Below are 22,223 nucleotides of genomic sequence, written 5' to 3'. Positions count from 1 at the left end.
ATATATATTCTTTTCAACATTAAATTAAATTATGAAGCTTAAAAAAAATAAAAATTTCTTACTTTAAAACTGGTTGAAACACCAAACCGATGTATGAATTATCTGGAATATGTCTATGGATGGTTTTGATCATGCTGACTTAAATGTATTGTGGAATGATGTTTAGAAATAAAAAAAAAATCTTTTTTTTTTGTCAGTCTATAGTAATCAAATGCGGCTTTTCCAACATGATTCTACATACAAGAAGGCAACAAGAATATAAATTACTAAAAATCCTTGAATGTTTTTCAAGAAAATTTCTTCATAGACAAAAAAGGAAAGATACGAATCCTTCAACGCTATCGGACATAGTTTTACTTGGTGCATATTGATGACAAAAAGATGATTGATGAGTTTTTTTTTTCCTGATTTATTTGTATTTTTCGTATTTTTCAAATTTTAAGAAAATTATATATATATATATATATATATATAAACTTATGATTTATGATACAATTCAACCCTTATTGCAATTTGCATTGTGATAACAATTTTGACAAACATCAGAGAAAATAAAAGGTTTGTATGACAACATTGAGAGGGAGGAGAGATTTCCTTTAAAAATTGCAAACCAAGCAATTGAAAATGCAAAGGGAAAATCTCTAGGAAAAAAAGAGAGGTGCAAATCCCTTCCCTAGCACAAATGTCAGTTTACCATATGCTTATGTTACAAGTTTGCTTTCCTTGCCTTCCCCTACTTAACCCCTAATCCGAATAGTAAGGAAAGAGATTTCTGTATTGTAACTGCATTTGGGGTATGCTTAGTACATAAGGAAGTGCACAGAATGAACAACAAAAGGAACATCATTTCCAAGCTTTGAAGGAAACTATTGCACCTATATCATATACACTACTTAAATTTCCAGTTATGGGCTGACCGAGGCCCAGTTGTGATACCTTCATAGTAATGGGATTGCAGCTTTTGGCTGTTCCAATCCTTGACAAAGCCCGAGAACAGCTTGCGTGCATCCTCAGATGAGAGGTCAGAGAAAAACAACCCTTTCTCTTCCTTCAACCAGGTTGAGAACTCATTGTTCTTGGCGAAGTAGTCATCATTGGACAGCTCTTTGAAATCCTGTTTGGCAGAGAACCCGAAGTATCAGCAAATCTCACTCCGAGGCATCAAAGTACTGCTGTTTCCACCAATTTCTTCATTTGTGATTTCGCAAGTTGTAATTTGATATTACAGGACACAATGAATCCTAAGCATGGTATTAAAAAACGATTACTTCGTAGCTGTAATGGCTGTTATGCAATGGCAATGGTGGTGCACATTACGTGATATGAGGCTGTAATGACCAATTAAAAAAAGGGCCTGTAAACTGATTAAAAGGAAAAAAAGTCCCGTTACGGCAGTTACGGCCCCACAACGCCCTATTTGGGGAAAAAAAAAAAAAGAAGAAAAAAGAAAAAAGGCCTGCAACGGCTGTTATGGACCTGTAATGGGCCAATAAAGGGCTATAACAAACTGATATTGGCACATAACAGGCTGATACTGGGCCAATATGGGGCAGATGCATTTTTCCCTTAAAAAGATTTCAATCATTTCAGAGGGGAGGAGGGGAGGGAGCTGATTTTCTTCACTGAATGAGAGTACAAGCAATGACGAAATGCAACAAGAAATCAAATATCATTGCATCGAGTGCTGACTAACTTCCCAGTGTGCCCAAGATTGATTTATTCAGAAAACAATCTAGGAATTTCTGAATGAGTTAACAGGGAACAGGGATGTGTCAGTACTTGGGCATCAACAACATCATGAAGCCCACTGAAACCCTTACTGGGCTGGACATGTAGGTCTAGTAATAGGCTTCAAGCGATCTTGAAACTTCTAAAGTAAAGCCTGTGATCTAAACTTTTGTAATGTAAATTTGATATGTAGGTTAGCAAGCTATCCTAGGTTTAGGAGTTTTACTGGCCAATAGGACTGTTCTAACTTAATCTAAAGGCTGATATTAAGATAGTTAAGGGATTTTGACCAAAGTAACCTTGTGGTATTGCCAAACTCCCCAAAAATGGAAGGTTTAAACAAATGCCCTAGCTACCCCCTGACACCTATTACAAATTGCATTGAGCCCAATACATGATGGCGGGAGGGATTCGGATGGGGTAAACACTGTGGGGCCCACAATGTTGTTTGTGAGAAATCCACACCGTTCACATGTTTTGCCAAATCATTTTATGACATGAGCCCAAAAATGAGATAGATCAAAAACTTAAGTGGGCCACACAACAGAAAACAGTGGAGATCGTACGCCCACGTTTGAAACATTCATGGGGCTGTAGAAGCATTGGATTAGGCTAATATTTTTATTCTTGTAGTTCATCCCTGTGGTAAGGACTTTATGAGCATTTGGGCCATTTTATGAACAGTTTGGATTGCATATAAACATCATAGTGGACTCTAGAAAGGTTTGAACATTAGGCAACCCTTTTCCACTGTTTCTAGTTATGTGGCCAATTTGAGTTTCAAATTTGTCTAATTTTTGGTCTCGCGTCTTTACATGATCTTCCAAAACAGATGGATGGAGTGGATTTCCCACAAACATCATGGTGCGCCCAGCATAGCTTCCGGTGGCAGGAACTTCCAGTAAAAGGCTTTTACTCAAAATCTGCATCAACATGATGGGATGTGACGCGGATTGGATAGTAGGACCTAGCTAGAGATGGGTGGTCCTGTGGGGCCCACTGTGATGTATGTATTTTATCCATGTCGTCCATACATTTGGGAAGATCATTGTAGCGCATGAGCCCAAAAATGAGGCATATCAAAGGCTCAAGTGGACCATACCATAGAAAGTAGTGAAACTGAAAACCTACCATTGAAAACTTCTTGGGGGCCATAGAATTTTTGGATGTAACTCTTTCTTTGGTCCACGACGTTAAATTAAATTCTAAATCCAATGGACGGAGTGGACTTGACCCTTAGCACATGACAACCTCAACCCTTAACACATGACAACCACGACCAAGACCTTGACAACCTCAACCCTTAATACATGACAACCACGATCCTTAACAAATGATATACGTTCATTGTCTTCCAAGGCAATATATTATAAAATCCAAATTCTATGTCCTTCATTGTCTTTCACATAACAACTACAACCATCCATCACCTCAAATTACATTCGACAACCACTTCTCCCCACGATAACAACCATGACCATTCCTCTCTATTCCCAACCAAAAGTGGCTTCCATCTCTTAAAAAAAAAAAAAAGCTATTATGCAATAAAATAGAATAAAAAATCCATTCAAAATGTCTTCCACCTATCAATGGCTTCCATCTCTAAGAAACGTGGTCATCGAAGCAAAAACAATATTTGCTTTTAGGGCCGTAGAAGTTGTTGGTGGTGCCCATACACCGTAAAAGTTAATGGCAGTGACTGTATGCTAGAACATATAGTCGAAGGGAGTGGTGGTGGGTCCTTGGAAGACATGCTTGAAAAGGAAGAAGAAAAGTCCTATGAAAACAACAAAGGAAGAAGAAGAAGGTCTGTATGGGCACTAACCTCCAAGCAAGGGTTTTTTTTTTAGGTAACGAGAGAATATATTAAAATGAAAGGGAAGTACAAAACAAAGGGCAGCTGCTGAGATAGCAGAAGCCTACATTACAAGCCAAGAAAAAGAAAATTAAAGTCCTTAAGAGAAGAAACGTTGGCCGCCCACTCAATAATCAAACTTTTAGCCCTTGAACCGACGACAAGAGGAGAGGACTGAGAGTTGTTGAAACATCCATCGTTCCTTTCTTTCCAAATTGCCCACCAAATGGCCAGAATAGCCATCTTCCACACCTTTGATTTAGCCTTGCCCAACTTGAACCCATGCCAATACGCCAGAAGAGAAGAGGCAAAAGCGGGGATGCACCCATTGATATGAAAACGAGAAAAAAAATCCTGACGAATCTGAGTAGCAAAGGGATAGTGGACAAAGAGATGATCCACTGATTCGTCGCTAGCCATGCAGCACAAACAGATGTTTACTAGCTGCATCCCTATCTTCTTGAGATTGTCTATAGTGAGGATCCGGTTTTTAGCTGCCAACCAACCGAAGCAAAGGAGCTTAGGAGGGACGGGATACTTCCAGATAAAAGGGCTGACAACGGAAGTGCGGGGGGGAGGGGGCGCGAGAGCTTCATATAGAGATTTGACCGAGAAACGGGATGATTTATTTCTTATCCATAGAAGTTTGTCCGGCTCAGATTGGATCGGAGAGACCCTGGATAACAGATCAAGTAAGGCAGCATAATCAGTGACCTCCTAGTCGTGAAAGCTTCTGAAACATCTAATATCCCACACTATCCCGGATGTGGACTGATAATATAAGTCGGCGATAGCGGTGTCCTTGTCAACGGCAAAGCAATGAATAGAGGGGAAGCGATCCTTCAGCTTACTGTCCCCCAGCCAAAGGTCGTCCTAGAATCGGATAGCCGTTCCATTCCCCAAGTGGAAGGTAGATTTTTGAACAACCGAAGATTTAGACCGCAAAATTCCCTTCCAGATGCAGGAGGCTCTATAAGAGGTGGAGTCCTTGGTCCACCACCCACCATGAGACGTGGCGTATTTACTTTTTATAATTAAATTCCATAAGGCAGTCAGCTCAGAGCCCAGTCTCCAGGTCCACTTACCCAATAAAGCCTTGTTCATAGCCTTCAAGTTTTTAACACTTGCCCCTCCATCCTGGAAATGCCTACATACGTCCTGCCAATCCAGCAGATGGATCTTATGCTGATTATCTTTGCCGCACTATAAGAAATCTCTTCTCAGCTTGTCGATGCGGGATACGACGGTAGGCAGTGACCCGCAAAACCAGGAACGTGGAACGAGTCCCACCATTCCGTGATCAACTGTTTGAAGCTGGCGATGTTAATCCAAGCCGAATTGAATCTGAAGGGCTTGGGGCCCCAATCAGCATCGACGACCGAGAGGAGAATGGGGCAGTGGTCCGAAGTCGACCTGGGCAGGGCCGATTGAGAGAGGGGAATTCCTCTATCCAATTCGAGGAGAGGAGGAATCTGTCAAGTCTGGACTGAATATGGGAACTTCTGCCATTTGACTAGGTGAATCTGGCACCAACCAAAGGGAGATCAACGAGCTCCTGATCTTGAATCCAATTAGAAAAGGCATGCATGGACGGGGTAGAACGCCTCTTCCGAGAGTGTTCGTCGGCAAAACGAATGACATTGAAGTCACCCACGAAGCAGCAGGGGCCTGAAAAGGACTATCTAACGGCAGTTAGTTCATCCCAGAAGATGGACCTTAAAGAATCATCATTAGGACCATAAACTGAAATAATGATACAACAGAATCGACGCGGGCCTTGATCCACATTCTCCATTTATCGCCAAAGCCCATACGGAGACATGTAATGCAGGAAATCCCAGTCGACATGATCGTATGCCTTCTCAATGTCGAGCTTACAAAACACACTCTTCATTCCGACCTGTGACAAGTGTGAAGAACTTCATTGGCTATCAGGGCTCCGTCCGTGATCTGTCTACCCCTTATGAAGGCATTTTGAATTTGGAGATCACTTGTCTATGCATCAAGATATGGTAAAGAGTGGTTTTGAGAGGTTCTCAGTACAGCCAATCAAACTGATGGGCCTGTAATCAGAAAACGACGTTGCCCCAGAACTTTTAGGAATGAGGGCAATGAAGGAAGCCCCCAAACCTTTCAATAGCCTGCCTCTCTTATGAAATTCGTGGACAAATAGGAGAATATCGTCACGAACATGTTGAAAGAAAGACATGGGGAACCCATCAGGCCCAGGGGATTTGTCTCCTTCCAAGGCGTCAAGGGCCGATTTAACCTCTTCTTTTGAGAACGGAATTTCCAGAGAAAGGGCGTCCGAGTCGAGGAGAGAGAGAAAAGGGTCCCATCCAATAGGGGTCTTGTCCATCCTTCAGAAGAAAGGAGAGGAGAAATGATCCACAGCAAGCTTAGAGATTTCTTCTCTGTCCCCAATTTGTCTGCCATCAACCATGATGCTGTGGATGGCCTTTGCCCGGGCTTTCATGTTAGCTAAACTGTGGAAGTATTTAGTATTCTTGTCTCCTTCAGATAGCCACCTCTCCCGCGATTTGATCTTCCAAGTTACTTCATCCTCGAGGGCTCTGGAAGATAAGGATTTGATAATCTGGATTTGTTTGGCTAATATTTCTGAAGATGGGATATCACCTTCGACCCTGGAATCAATCTGGTGTAACTCAGCAGATGGATCTTATGCTGATTATCTTTGCCGCACTATAAGAAATCTCTTCTCAGCTTGTCGATGCGGGATACGACGGTAGGCAGTGACCCGCAAAACCAGGAACGTGGAACGAGTCCCACCATTCCGTGATCAACTGTTTGAAGCTGGCGATGTTAATCCAAGCCGAATTGAATCTGAAGGGCTTGGGGCCCCAATCAGCATCGACGACCGAGAGGAGAATGGGGCAGTGGTCCGAAGTCGACCTGGGCAGGGCCGATTGAGAGAGGGGAATTCCTCTATCCAATTCGAGGAGAGGAGGAATCTGTCAAGTCTGGACTGAATATGGGAACTTCTGCCATTTGACTAGGTGAATCTGGCACCAACCAAAGGGAGATCAACGAGCTCCTGATCTTGAATCCAATTAGAAAAGGCATGCATGGACGGGGTAGAACGCCTCTTCCGAGAGTGTTCGTCGGCAAAACGAATGACATTGAAGTCACCCACGAAGCAGCAGGGGCCTGAAAAGGACTATCTAACGGCAGTTAGTTCATCCCAGAAGATGGACCTTAAAGAATCATCATTAGGACCATAAACTGAAATAATGATACAACAGAATGGGGAGGACTTATCTCGAAGAATAACCGCTTTGAAGAAGGAACCAGAGAGAGAGGCCTGTAAGTCCCACTTAGAGGATTGCCAGGCTATGAGAATGCCTCCCGAAGACCCCTTTGCGTCTAAGGAGACGAATTGAGCATCCGCAGGACCCCATAGGGTGGCCAGAAGCGCTGCAGAAAAGGAGGGAACTTTGGTTTCTTGAAGACAAATGACATCCAGCTTTTTTCTCCTGATAGAGCGTTTGATAAGGCTTCGCTTCTGCTTGGAGCCAACCCCTCTAACATTCCAAGAGAGAATGATCATTGGGGAACCGACCTTCCCCGAGTACCCTTTCACCCTCGACGAACTGAGGACGTGGCAGACGAAACTGGAGAGGATTGGAGGCGGAGAAGTTCTCTGTTACTAACGGATCGGCAGAACTGTTTAGCAGGATGCTTAACAGGGGGTAACGGCCTGCCCCTATTCTTGATGAATTGAAAGAGGCCTGTGTAATCTTCTGGACGGTTCCCAAGGAGAGCCCCAACGCTCGACCCACACAACCCACTGCATCACGGATCCACTTTTTGTCGTGGATTTCTTCGTAAATTTCCTCCTTACTCTTTCCTGCCATCCGTACGGATGAGTTGTCTTCCTCATGCTGGTAAGGGATCTCTGAACACATCTGGAGGGGTTCCGCAACTATCACATCCCCGGGTGTGTCATCCTGGAATAAGGTGATGGGTCCCAGGTCCGCCCAGTCTCTGCAGTTGGAGTGCGAATGATTTTGGGTTGAAGGAAAGGGAGAGGCGTCGACGGAGTCAGACAACACGTCATCTGATAAATCGCCTCTGGAGATGTCATCATGCTGGATAGAGGGGGAAGGGTTGAAGGAAGAAAGCTGTGGGTAGCCATCTGGGATCTGAATGTCGGTTAGAATCGGGTGCAGAAGGAGGACGGGCCTGGGTTTAGAAGGGACTGGATCGGGTAAGATGAGGGTTCCCCGTTTACGTGGAGAGAAGTAGATACGGGTCGCGAGCGGACCCACTTCGGCAGACCCGATATCGACAAGCAAGGTAAGAGAAGGAGCCGATGTATGCGCTTCCACGTGGCCAGAGCTACTGCGGTCGATGAGGCGATTAGGAGGCACATGCCGCGATCTCCTACCTGAGATAGAAACGTCATAAATATTACTCGAGCTGGGGTTATACAGGCGGCCACGTGTCTCGATGATGGCAGAGCGAATCGAAGAAAGATCGTCCGCCATTAAGTCAAGCTGATTATCTCGGATGCGTGTTGCGTTCTCGGAGATAAGAAGAATATTTTCGCCAGCACCTGGGGTTTTAGCAGTCAAACGAGACTCCGGATGCAATGAGGGGGTGCCCCGTGTTCTTTGATTAGGCCTGACGCCGCCCAGATGGACGTTTGCTGCAGTCGAGATAGAGTCCGTCAGCACCGGTGGTCCGCGAGAGGATGGGGTCGGTACTCCTTCTCTAAGGTTCTCCCGCATGAGCACTGGCTCCATCTCCGCCGGAACCCGTGAGCTCCAAACGTCACCCCATCTCGGATGAATCATTCCAGGAATTTCCTTCTGAACAGGAAGAGAAATGACCCTGTTGGCGACGTGAACACAGATGTGAGATGGGAGGAAAGAGCCTTTTTCTCTTCTGACTCTTGCCCTGCTAACAACCACTTCGACTCCTAGCTGAGTTTTAGAATCAATTTCAAGGAGGAAGCCTAGAGTAGACGCAGCTTTAATGAGAAATTTATCATACCAGCACTCCATTGGAACATCCCAAATGAGAACCCAAATATTCTCCTTGCCAACGGCAGAGAATTCCTCCCATGGAATGATGTTCTTAACCGGGCCAGAGGCGTGCAGTTGCCCTACCATGGTTAGCATATCTGGGTTTAACCCTGGACAGACTCGCACCCACAGGGCGTTGTAACCCAAAGGTTTGATGTCGGAATTACCGTAATGAAAACCAGTGCAATCTCTGATCCATGATCTAACTGCCGGTATTGACGCTCCTTCTGTTAGGATGAAGACTGACTTGGCGAGGACTGCACAATTTTTCTCGAAAATTGCTTGATCAATAGAAACGGAAAAGTCAAGTCGCTCATCTGTGTTGCTTGAGTTGGCGGGGCGTTCGGAGAGGCCGGGAGAGTCTTCTGCAGGGGATTGGCCAGGGGATCTACCAGCGGTGGGTTAGGCGGGTTAGATCCAGTTGGTCCCTTAAGGGCATCTTCAAAAGACAGTCCGACGGAACACTGTCTCTGAGGCAGGCTTAGAGCGGGCCGATGGGACGGTGGTTTAGATGTTATGATAGAGGAACGTTTCTGACGTGAAGAAAACAACAGGGTTTCTGGGTCGAACCGTGCCCTCTGAACTAACATTTTTTTCCCATCATAGCTAACGTCGTGAAGCATGGCAACCGCCCTAGCCAGTTCCGCTTCACTGCTCATACGAACCATAGTAAAGCCGCAATAAGCCCCTGATTCTCTATCCTTAGGCATAACGACGTCCATGATAGCTCCTGCTCGGCCAAAACTCTTCTCTAAGTTTAAGGGATACTAGCCATGGGGATATCCTTTCACGAATAACGTGGGGTAGAAAGACTATTTGTTCCGGTTGTCACCAACCAACTTACGATTGCGTCGAGAAGAGGGGACCACATTCCACTCTCGCTCATCTCTAGCAAGGAGGGTCTGGTGAGGATCCATTGGAGATCCTGTTTCCTTAAAACTGTCCTCGTTCATAGTCGTCGTAAGAGCAGCTCATATTCGTCGGAGTTGTTCATGGTGGTTGGAGTTGTTCATGGTCGTCGGAGCGAGAGTGGAAGTAGCTTGCCAGAAAGTATATTGGAGATCTTGTTTCCTTACATTACTTCGAAATTAGGGCACGCTTCGTTTCTCCGTCTCAGTGTTCATGGTCGTCGGAGCGAGAGTGGAAGTAGCTTGGCAAGCAAGGGTAATTTTGTCCCAAATTTTTTGAAATAGGTGTCAAGGGGCTAGCTAGGGCATTTGTTTAAAGCTTCTGATTTTTGGGGCGTTTGGCAATAACACAAGGCTACTTTGGTCAAAATCCCATAAATTAAAGGCTAAGCCTAATATTAGCTATAGATGATAAAAAAATTAATTCACAAGTTCATTAAGGCCCTGTTTGGTAGACGCCTAAAAATGTGTTCATCTCATTTTAGTTAACAATAATTTTGTATTGGAGATCTTGATCTCTAATACATAATGAGTTCATGTTAACAGTAATTGGGCATTAGAGATCTTGATCTCCAATACATACTTACCATTAACTAAAATGTGATGAAGTCATTTTTATGCATCTACCATATAGGCCTTAAATGTTTATCTGCGATCTGGTATCTATTGCCTCCAATTTGTGGATGAGAAACTTTTGTGTTGATGTTGTTGGTTTTTTGTTTTTTCAAAAGCACAAGGAGTATCAGGCGTATTTTAAGATGTTTTGAAGCACTGCAGACTAAGCGGCTTGGCCTTGCAGAGCCATGGCCTGGGCTGGCTTGAGGTCTGAGCCCAAGCATGAAATCTAGGCCGAGTGTTCGAGCCAAGGCCAATGATGAATGGCCCATAGCTGTCCAATCATCAAGTGGGTCAATGTTGATACAAAAGAATAGACAATTTGAAGACACTTGTGAGTGGTCCCATTCCCCATACACGTGTAGTTCAAAAGCACTTTTGGATCTAAGTAGGGAACTCAGTCCAGGACAAGGCCTAACCGTAGCCTGGCCCTCGCGTGGCCTATTGTGACCCCTACTGCAGGCCTTAGGATTCACATGAGAGAACACTGAATGTTGTCATTAGGAAAGACCATCAGATAGCACAGTAAGGAGACGATGGATTTATTTTATATATATATATATATATATATATATATATATATATATATATATATCTATATATATATATATATATATTTAGATATGGTATGTTAGTAAGGTTTACAAGGTAACACCAAGGGTTGAACTCTCGATCACTTGCACACACTACAGTCTCTACCAGCTCAATTAATGAACCAAATTCAAGAAATTTCAAATTTTGGAAATTTGAGAAGATATTGGTGTGGTGTGTAGGCTTGGAGCCTTGATTATAAGTATTGGCAAACAGGTATCAGCAGACTCAATGCAATTCCATGTAGCCAACTACTTTAGCGTGTCTTTATCCACTTTTGGTAATGGTGGTACATTTGTGTGCTTTCATGCTTAGTGGTTTGCCTAGCAATTGCTCCTCCATGACCCAATGTTGCTTGCTTTACATTTCGAGCATGTAAGTAATAGCTAGGTTGGGGGTAAAATGCTAGGTGGCATTGTGCCAACATGTGGGTGGTTTCCATGTGAGATTCTACCATGCCTAGCTCAAATAGTTGGGGTAAAAGAGGACAGTTGATGCCTAGGGGGCAGCTGATCGTCAAAGTTTCACCAGTGTACCATTTAGAAGCCAAATTCAAATTTTTGGGAGAAGGCTAAGATGACAATGATGATGATCATCATCAAAGCCTCATCCCAACCAGTTGGGGTCAGCTACACGAAATCCTGTTACGTTTGTCATGATTCATGATAAAAGTTGTGGCAAAAGTTTCATGCTCACTGCCAATGTTGATACAAAAGAATAGACAATTTGAAGACACTTGTGAGTGGTCCCATTCCCCATACACGTGTAGTTCAAAAGCACTTTTGGATCTAAGTAGGGAACTCAGTCCAGGACAAGGCCTAACCGTAGCCTGGCCCTCGCGTGGCCTATTGTGACCCCTACTGCAGGCCTTAGGATTCACATGAGAGAACACTGAATGTTGTCATTAGGAAAGACCATCAGATAGCACAGACAATATTGAGTCATTAGAAGTTTTGTCCTGCCTTGGGTCTTTCATTGGGAGTGGGATTTCACTTGAGTAATTGTTGGCACTTGGAGGAGAAATCTAGAGACTGGAAATCCAGAGTGACACAGAGACTCGAAACTTCCCATATATAATTTGCCCTTATCCAAGATTCCATGGTGGTTGACAAAAACTGGGAGTGTTCAACATGACTTTTAAATAGGATGCAGGCCTAGTCAAAAGTTCCATTTCATATGAGATTCTAGGGGGCGTTGATGTTAATTTGAGAGGATGCAACATGATTTGTCACATGGGAAGTAGAAGACTAGTAGTCACAAACAAGAAGTCTAATCCACCACACTAAAATTCATAACTAGGGATGCCTGCCCCACAGACCACAATTCAGCCTGAATTTTGGGAGGTTGTTCTCTGCGAAGCCTGACAAGACAAGGGTCATTAAAGTTAAAAAGAGAATGAAAGGTCTTTTGAGATAGATGGTTACGGAGATGCAGTGAAGAACAAGATATGTCATGGAGGAAGTTGATCCAAACCAGTGTTTTAAATAGCGGTAGCGTGATGTGTAGCGCTCAGCCATCTATAGCGTGTAGCATAAATATGTAGCGTGTAGTGTAAGCTACACGATAGTTCTATTTTTTAATTTAAAAATAGGACAAAAATAATAAATAGTGAATAAAAAAAGAAAAAAATATATAAAAATGCCTAAAAGATGATTCATTTTATCAATTATAAGCATGTTCAAAAAAGTTATTAGTTATCATTTATCAAAAGCCAATCCACATATATAGGCCAAATCAAATAATTATCATATCAACAACCTTATAAGCAAACCACTTTAATTAATAATGTCTAATTGAAACCACAAGTCACAATTATGAAAAGAAATAAAAATCTCATAGGTTAAAAGTATTAAGTACAATACAAGTGTCACATTTCTCAACATTATAAACAAAGAAAACCTGAAAAAATAATAAAAAACTAAAATAGTAAAAAATATACATTGTAGCTTACGCTACAGACGCTACGTAGCTGTAGTGTACGCTACAACCCTTGTAGCATACACTACAGGGGATTTACATTATTTGGAACGCTACGTAGCGCTATGTAGCGTACGCTACGGGCGCTATTTGAAACAATGATCCAAACAAATATAGGAATAGAAATACCTAGAGGGAGATGAGAGTATGGTTTAGGGTTGTATTTGTAAGGAGACGATGGATTTATTTTATATATATATATATATATATATATATATATATATATATATATATATATATATATATATATATATATATATATATATATATATATATATATAGATATGGTATGTTAGTAAGGTTTACAAGGTAACACCAAGGGTTGAACTCTCGATCACTTGCACACACTACAGTCTCTACCAGCTCAATTAATGAACCAAATTCAAGAAATTTCAAATTTTGGAAATTTGAGAAGATATTGGTGTGGTGTGTAGGCTTGGAGCCTTGATTATAAGTATTGGCAAACAGGTATCAGCAGACTCAATGCAATTCCATGTAGCCAACTACTTTAGCGTGTCTTTATCCACTTTTGGTAATGGTGGTACATTTGTGTGCTTTCATGCTTAGTGGTTTGCCTAGCAATTGCTCCTCCATGACCCAATGTTGCTTGCTTTACATTTCGAGCATGTAAGTAATAGCTAGGTTGGGGGTAAAATGCTAGGTGGCATTGTGCCAACATGTGGGTGGTTTCCATGTGAGATTCTACCATGCCTAGCTCAAATAGTTGGGGTAAAAGAGGACAGTTGATGCCTAGGGGGCAGCTGATCGTCAAAGTTTCACCAGTGTACCATTTAGAAGCCAAATTCAAATTTTTGGGAGAAGGCTAAGATGACAATGATGATGATCATCATCAAAGCCTCATCCCAACCAGTTGGGGTCAGCTACACGAAATCCTGTTACGTTTGTCATGATTCATGATAAAAGTTGTGGCAAAAGTTTCATGCTCACTGCCAAATTGATGCAACCCTCCTCTATCTAGGCTCACAACCAGCAATGAGGGCACAAAACTCCCACACGCGCTATCTAAGAGTCAATTACATAGGTTGGTTAAAATCAACGAGTTAAAAAGGCTAAGATGAGAATACGACCATGATGTTTATAAGGTTTACAAGGTTAAGATGAGGCTAAGATGTTTATAAGGCTAAGATGAGACTACGACAATGATGTTTATAAGGTTAAAAAAGATGACGGGAGAACATGAAGGGAAGGATGGTAACGATAGCAGGCGGGTGACATCTTAGGATGAGAACGAAGAAGGGTGGTAGAGGGTGATGTGGAGGCAAATGGACCATTCGAAGGAAGGAAGAACCCGACCACTCATCTCGGGTTACCCCACACTGTTTATGCAAGGTTTTCCAGAGGGTTGGCTCTTGATTAACTTCTCAAGAGCTTTCGGTAGAGCCAGTGCTGTCATGGATGTCGTCTTGCCTAGAAACAGACACAACGATGCATCCAGAGGCTTCGCCTTTGTGCGGATGAGTTCAAAGGAGTTAGGACAGGCAATGCAAATGTTACATGGGGAAAGCTTCGGTGGGGTAAAGCTTTTTGTGTAGCAAGCAAGGTTCAGACCGGAGTTAAAAACAGGGGGAAGAGAGTTCTAATTGGGAGAAGAACATACCCATTGCTGGAAAAGTATCGGCTTGAGGTTTCATGAGCAGCAAAAGAGGCAAGGTTTCTTCTGATAAGGGGAGTCAATCATTCAAGGAAGTGTTAACAGGCGAGAAGGACACTCCTGAATCGGCTACAGGGGACGCAGAAAGAAAGGAGGTGGTTGAGGATGCTTCGGGAAGAGGGGTGATAACGAAGAAGATGGGTGACAAGAAGGTCGTACGTTTAAGTCAAGGAGTGATTAACTATGCTTTTGAGTCTCTACAGATCTTGATCATGGCATTGATTAAAGACGGAGATCCCATATCTCTACTTAGGAGATGGCTTGATGAGTGTTGTCGTCTGAAGCCGTAGATGTACATCATCAAACCCATAGACTATAATGAACTCTGGATCCGATTGTGCCTGAGGGTTAATAGAGATTTGGTTTTGAAGAGATTTGGTTTTGATGGCTGGAGTTTTGCACAGGAACAACCCAATCCTTCAGATTCAGAGGTGGGAAGAGTTTTATCTATTTGGGATGGAGGATATCTGGGTCCTTATTTGGGTAGTGCCATTAGAACTATGGCTAGAAGATTTCTTTATTGTAGTAGCTTCATGCTTGGGAGAATTTGTGGAGTTGGACCCTTAGATCAAGCTTGGAGAGGAGACGGGAGTGAGAAGGGTTCGGATAAGACGGAGGAAGGGGGACGTTCTCCCAAGCTTCATCTTAGCATTCATCGGGGAAAGGAAAGTATTCTTGCCAATCCAAAGGGAGGAGAAGGATGTTGTCTCTCCCAAGTGGGGAGATCTCTAGAGGCTTAAGGTGGCAAAATTGACCGGTGCTAGACAAGGGGGACCTGCAGTTGCGGAAGAAGTTATACCGATCAGATGCCCCGCTGAAGCACCGAAGCAGGGAATCGACATGTGTCTGGATGCCAGTCGTGTAAGGAAGGGTGGTGGAGGTAGGGTTAATGCGGTCGAGACACGTGGAGAAGCTATTCCTACGGGAGTTCAGGGCAATATTTGCTTGCACCAGGTCGCTCTAGATCAGATAGGCTCAGATGGGGAGCCTAATCCGATCCTCATTTTTGAACAGGAGGGGAGCCCAGAGTGTGCCATGTGTCTAGAAGGCTCCATGCCTTGATGCAGACCTACTGAGGAAGTTTCCCTTCCAGCTTGCACGTTAGTTGAAGCGGCATGGGACTCACGTTGGATAGCAGAGGAGTCACGTGACTTCTACCCAAATGTGATTTCAATTGAAGTGGCACGTGACTCTCTTGAATTAGTTGCAGCGACATGTGACTCGCGAACATTATTAAAAGCGGCACGTGACTTTGGCCTGTATGAGACTATAGTCCAACACATGCAGATGTCCATCCCCTCTTCACTTGCTTTAGAGCTTGGCATGTGGGGGGACATTTAGGAGAAGGATATTTTAAGTCGGTTATTCCAGAGAGCTTGAATGGGAATTTCAACACATTCGAAGTTGGGGGTTGCCAATAGAAAGATACTGTAGGAAAGTAGGGATCGACATGGGTCTAGGGAAGTAACAACATTCTCCTTCTAAGATCGGCTACTAAGAGTTGAGAGTGCATAAAGGAAGGCCTGACAAGTCAAGCTCTTCTTGAAGGAGTTGATAGCTCTCAATCCGGTAGCATGGCCTTAGTAGGAGACCTAGCCGAGGTGGAGAGATTCGAGGAAGCTCTGGATGTGAGTGCGTGGAGAAATCTGGGCAGAGCTCTATCATGGAACAGGTGCTTTGGGTTTTGCAGGAGCTTATCAGAAGTATTTCAACAGAGCAACGAAGTGGGCTAAAGACGTGCTAGATAGGGTAAGGGGGATGGCAGGGGATGTATTTTGGGGTGACAGATGAAGACGTGCAAACCTTCTTCCAATTTGCACAAGAAAAGGCATCTCAATACTTTCAAGAAGTGAATCAGCTCAAAGCCAAGAAAACCCCTAGAGGGTGGAGGGAGCTTATCGGCCTAGAATGCTCTATAAATTTATGATTTTGCGGCTAGGACTATTGGAGGGAAGAGGGCGAGATCGGGCAAAGGAGGTGATCCATTTAAATCTTATCCTAGAATGTGCACAGTCTGGGGAATTCGACCAAAAGAGTTGGTGGACCTGCCTTTGGGAGGTGTTGGGTTTACTTGATTTAACGGTCAAGAGACCCTGGGGCTGTCACGTCTAGACTTTGGACAAGTTTCTCATCTCGCCGAATTAGATTAGATAGATATCCTCTCGTTTCGTAGAAAGGGCTACCAAGAACCATCTCCGATCATCGTCCTATCGTGCTGAATATTGATGAAGAAGATTGGGGTCCTAAACCATTTAGGTTTTGAATTGGCTTGGATGGAAGTTCAAGGACTTTAGGAACTACTAGCAGATTGGTGGTTAGTCTTCTCTGTTGAAGGCTTCATAGGGTTCATATTAGCTAGAAAGTTGAAGATGATGAAAAAGAAGATAAAAATATGGAAGACAGAAGTCCTTGCTAAAAGAAATGTGGAGTTTGATAAGATAGTTGATGAGATTTATGAGTTGGATTCGAAAGAGGTTACAGGTTTGTCAGAAGAGGATAGAAAGAAGAGAGATGGGCTATCAAATAGATATGTGGACAAGGCAAAAGAAGAGGAAATTAGATGGTAATGGAGATCGCGGGCTGTTTGGCTCAAAGAAGGTCATAAAAACACCTGCTTCTTCCACAACGTTGCTAGTGCCAAAGCTCGCACCAACAGGATTTCTAGCCAAGTAGTTGACAGAAAACTCACTTCCAATAAGGAGCTAATTAGCAATGCTATTGTGTCTTATTATCGGAATTTGTTGTCTAAAGACAAATGGGGGAGACCGATTGTAGATGGCTTGCAGTTTATGCAGCTATCTATTGTTGATGAGGAAATGCTGAGAAGAAGGATATCGGAATAGGAGGCGAAATTGGCCGTGGGATCTTTGAGCGGGGACAAATCCCTCGGGTTGGATGCCAGTTCCTTGGCATTCTTTCAGAAAATTTGGCACAAAGTGGGGAAGGATGTATCGGAATTTGTGGTGGAGTTCTCGGAGCATGGCGTCAAAGCTTGGGCCAACCTTTATTGCCTTAATTCCACAGAAAGAGGGAGCCAAAGATCTGAAGGATTTTAGACCAATAAGTCTTATCGAGAGCTTGTACAAGATGCTGGCCAAAATTCTCACCTCCATATTTAAGGAGGGCATCCACAAAGTGATATCGGAAACTCAAGGGGCCTTTGTCTCGGGCATACATATTTTGGACACATTTTTTTATTGGGCACGAATGTGTCGATTCTACTTACAGGGAGAAGAAAAGTGACCTGGTCTGTAAATTAGATATTGAGAAGGCTTATGACTATGTTGATTGGAATTTTTTGGTTTACATGCTCAGGAGGATGGGATGTGGTAGCAAATGGAAGGGTTGGATCAAAGCTTACGTGCAATTGACCTCTTTTTCCATTTCAGGAAATGGATCTTCTAAAGGTCACTTCAAAAGTTTTAGAGGTCTCCGCCGGGGTGATCCTTTATCGTCATGCCTATTTGTGGTGGTGGAAAGCAATCATGGGAACACAACACATGGTGAGAAGGGGCATGTCTTACAAGTAGGTTCAGGGTCTGGAATCAAATTCTAGGTGGATATCTGGTGTGGCTCTTAGGTGTTTCAGGGCTTGTTCCCTGAGTTGGCCAGGCTAGAGTGGATAGGTATGTGCGAGTGGTTGGATTGCTACTCTAGGGTTGGGGAGAAGTTTGTATGGTTTATAGCACTTTTGAAGATTCTTAATTTGGTTGTTCTTGGCCCCTCCCAAGAAGATAGCATGACGTGGGCAGGTAGCAATTCAGGCAAGTTCTCGGTTAAAGCTTTATATTGGTTCATCTCCGTGTTGCCGGATCACCCATTTCATCATTGGTTCTACGGTGCTCCCCCTAGAGTTGCAGCTTTTGTTTGATTGGTAGACAATCTTCAAAGAAGAGCGCTCATGCTGACAAACATTTGCCTTATGTGCATGGGAAATGAGGAATCGATTGATAATTTTTTTATCCATTGTCCTTTTGCCACTAGCATCTGGAAATTCTTCCTTTCATGCATGGGTACGGCGTGGGCAATGCCTAAGTCGGTGGAGCTCTTCTAGGCCTGGCATGGTGCCATGGTGGGGGTGGAGGGAAGGAGCGGAAAGTAGTGTGACGGCTACTCCTCATGGCAATTGTGGGTCATTTGGGGATCTAGGAATGGATGGTGTTTTTGCAAGATATTAGAAGGGGAGAACATCGTGATTGATAGGGTCAAAAGGCTTGTGTCCAAATGGGTAGCGTATGTTAAGGAAGCTTCGACCCCCATCAATTTTTGAGTTTGTTTGGAGTTGGGTTTGTATTCTTTTCGCTTCGGCGATTCTTAATAAATTATTGTTATCTATCCAAAAAGAAAAAAAAAAAAATGTTTATAATAGTTTGAATATCAGTGGCAATTCGAGCTATTAATTTTGCATATATATTTTTTTTAATTTGGACAGCATGAATTTTTTGTTGATTACATGATGTTCATAATCATATAGGCTACCATGTTTTAAAATTTTTTTGAGTGATGTTTATCATATTCTTATATGGTTATCTATTAGGATTGCCTTTCACAAATCTATATTTATTGGAACAAAACAGATACATATTAATATCCTTTTTACAAAACTTGTCCTAGTGGCTTTTTTTTTTTTTTTTCCCACATCGCTGTGCTAAATGCTTGATGACAAGTTGACATTGGGCACCCACTGTCATGTGTCTAGGCGATACTAGTGTGCACACATGTGCGGGGATGGCTTTCCCACTAGATGGTGTGAAAGTAAAACGTAAGACTAGGAGACGGACACAAGGAGGGCAGGCGAAGAACCAAGAACGACATGACTGACGTGGCCTGAAAACAACCTTGCAGCAGTGAACTAGGTCACAGTATGACTGTTGGATTTTGTTCAAAATCAGCACGCACCAAGAGCAAGATGGGAAATGCATTTTGACTGTTAAAAAGAAGGGTGAAGTCATGATGATATCATGGTGACAACAGCAAGGTACTTATGTCAGCATCCTTTCACTAAAAAAAGATTTTGTGGCAGCTATGAAATATGATAATGGGCCGTTTGGCATTTTAGAATGCCTGAAAGCAATCTAATTGGTCTGTTGCTTGGATTCCACATGTTTTAGCTAGCAGCATATTAGGGTTTTTCTTTTAAGTTTTACTAGGAGTCCAAATTAAGCTGCACGTTTGAAATTAGCTTAATATAAGGGCTCATGTTTGTTTAGCTTTTAGGGTTAGTTTAGAAGAGTTATAGGGCTGACATTTTCCCAAATCAGTGGCCATGATTTAGAAGATATTTGGGTTGGATTTAAACATCTACAAGGGGTAGCAGGTGTATAAGACAGAATCCCATGTCATGGTTGTTGTACCTTTTTCTTTCCTCTGGTGAAACATGTGAACCTTAGGGGATTTTGATTCAGGATGTCCTGATTGTATTGATTGAGTTGAAGAATTCCAATTCCTACAATAATTGTAATTGGAAAAAACAGGACTTACCGTGTAACGATTGCTTTTACTATGTTTGCGGTTGCGCTTATCATCAGACTTCATTCCTGAAAAAAAAAATTTAATTAAAGATCAGAACTGATAATTTCAAGGGAAAATTTGGGAACAAATTCTAAAACTCAACAAGGAAAGGTTGCATCATGCAAGTAGTTTTAGGTGATCACTTCTCAAAGGGGAGATCTGAATTGACGACTAATCACAATTCACAAGCATGGTTTTAAATATCATTCGATATGAACAGTATTGCCCGAGTCTTGCCGGTTTTGGTGGGAACTTGTCCGAGTCAGAACACCTAAATGTCAAAATAGGATGACTCGATCACGAATCTGTCCAACTTGTTCTGAATCAGGACAAGTCAGGCTGATGTCGACAGAGTCATGCCATGTTCGACTTATAAGGACTGGTGTGTTAGCATCGGTGACAAGACTTGGTCTGATACCGGGACGAGTTGTAGTTCTTCCAGACCGAGTATTAAAACCTTGGACACGAGTTAACTACAAATCATAACATGTTAGTGATGGTTTAGCACGCAATTTACTACATCTCAGCAAGAAAATAGCTTGTATTTACAACCAAACTGGCGGCATCTTAACTGGGTCAGTGCCCTTACAGCTGGGGCCCACCTTTCAGTGATCCATGATCCTGCCAGCCACCACCATGGATGGGCGATGCTATAGATAACTTGCTCCAACGCGATTGTAGGCCTAGAAATGGATGGCTAAAATTAATGTACCACCAGTGGTCCATATACAATGAGGAGTACTTTACTGATTGGCGCACTGGAATTCTCAACCAAAGGCGCATTGTGGCCCATTGCCGATGGCTGCCAGGACCATCCAGATGAACTGTCTGGATTGACGGAAGGTGGGCCCACCTTTACAAACTGCAATATCCCTGTTTATCACAACCACTCATCCATTGTTCATTGCAATCAGTGTGATGTAAGGAGATCAGGAAGCTGAACCGATGCATGAAACGTACAACTCCAACGGGTTGAGAATTTTTTGGGAGAAAGATGGAATAAAGAGAAGGGATTTTTTTAGGGTTTCTGATTTCCCAACAAAAGGAGTTAGGAATTCAAACAAAACTCACCTCTCTCTTCGCGTTTTGTGGAGCTTCTGTGGGATTTCTTGCTCTTATCTTTTTCTTTCCTCTCGTCCTTCTTCTTCTCCGTCTTCTTCTCTCCCTTCCTCTCTCTGTCATCTCTCGTTCTGTGCTTCTTGCTTCTGTTTTCATCTGCAGAAACAGAGAAGGAGAACGAAAAAAGGAGGTATGAGATTGCATTCGAACTTCTGTTGGGGTTTTTGAAGAAGAGATTGAGGGAGAAGAACCTTCGGAGGGGATAGAAGGAGAGTGCCGCTTCCTTGATTTCTCCTCGCTTCTTCCCATTTCTCGATTTCTCTCTTTTCCGGGAAGAATATGAGATTGTTAGCGCCCTCTCCCTCTCTCTCTCGCTCTCTCTCGTTCGCGGGTGTAGCTTGCATGGGCCCACGCCAGTAACTTGGGTTGCGATCAACCCAAACTAGGGCCGAAAAGTCGGGCGGGGCCGGATCCTAGCCCAACCCAAGGTTCCTGTACCACAATGCTAACCCAAACCAACTCAACCTCGGGTTGGGAATTCTCAACCCAAGCCCAACCCATACGGGTATGGTCGGGTTGGTCAGATGGATACATGCTAATATGTCATTATTACATTAGTCTAATATATTTCAATATGTATCTTATTTTTTATATCTATTATTTTATTAATTGTATATATGGTTATTTATAATAAAGAAATTTATTTTTTTTAAACAAACAAGTAAAAATATAGGACAACTACTCCTTTAGAAGCTGTGTTGTGTAGCACACAATCTATTTGGGAGAAAGAAATTAGGCATATCTTATTAGCTCGAGTCATCAAAAATGACGTGGACCAATGAGACGTAGCAACCTTGAAATTTCTTGTGCCTTCAACATAGACAATCTACACTCATTTATAATTCATAAGATACTTATATATCGATCGGGTTTAGGTTGAATTTGGTCAGGTAACCCAAGACCTCAACCCAAGCCCAACCTAAGTTTTTTCGAATTAGTGTTTGTATAACTCAAGCACAATATTGAACTCAGATACATCTTGCTTGAGACCAACTCAATATCAGGTTGGTTACGGTCAGTTGGGTTAAACCTGCCCGACTTTCAGCCCTAACGCAAACCCGACTGACCCCATCCAAGTTCAACACGGTCAGGTCAGGAGGCCAAGGTCTTGGGGTTGGGTTTGGGTTGGAAAATGCCAGCCTGATATAAATTTGGGTTGGAAAACGGCAACTTGATATGAATTCGGGTTGGGTTCAGGT

The 22,223-nt window shown here is 43.0% G+C and overlaps 1 protein-coding gene across 1 annotated transcript; it reads right to left on the bottom strand.

Moving 5' to 3' along the window:
- Positions 1-757: 757 nt before the first annotated feature.
- Positions 758-21,376, bottom strand: LOC131242475 (style cell-cycle inhibitor 1-A). Its single transcript, XM_058241132.1, has 4 exons — positions 21,216-21,376; positions 20,977-21,120; positions 19,876-19,931; positions 758-1,114 (listed from the first exon to the last, which is right to left on the bottom strand). The coding sequence occupies exons 1-4, from the start codon at positions 21,271-21,273 to the stop codon at positions 890-892; spliced, it is 483 nt and encodes a 160-aa protein (XP_058097115.1). The 5' UTR covers positions 21,274-21,376; the 3' UTR covers positions 758-889.
- Positions 21,377-22,223: the final 847 nt, after the last annotated feature.

The sequence above is a fragment of the Magnolia sinica genome, chromosome 1, assembly GCF_029962835.1.
Source record: "Magnolia sinica isolate HGM2019 chromosome 1, MsV1, whole genome shotgun sequence".
Lineage (NCBI taxonomy): Eukaryota > Viridiplantae > Streptophyta > Magnoliopsida > Magnoliales > Magnoliaceae > Magnolia > Magnolia sinica.
The sequence above is the reverse complement of the archived record's forward strand: the minus strand, read 5'-3'. Positions and strand labels throughout refer to the sequence as shown.

Coding starts and splice junctions, on each gene's coding strand:
- LOC131242475 (XM_058241132.1), bottom strand. CDS start 21,273: ATGGGAAGAAGCGAGGAGAAATCAAGGAAGCGGCACTCTCCTTCTATC. Junction 21,121..21,215: donor TCCTTCTATCCCCTCCGAAG/GTTCTTCTCCCT, acceptor CTGTTTCTGCAG/ATGAAAACAGAAGCAAGAAG. Junction 1,115..19,875: donor GTAAAAGCAATCGTTACACG/GTAAGTCCTGTT, acceptor TCTGCCAAACAG/GATTTCAAAGAGCTGTCCAA.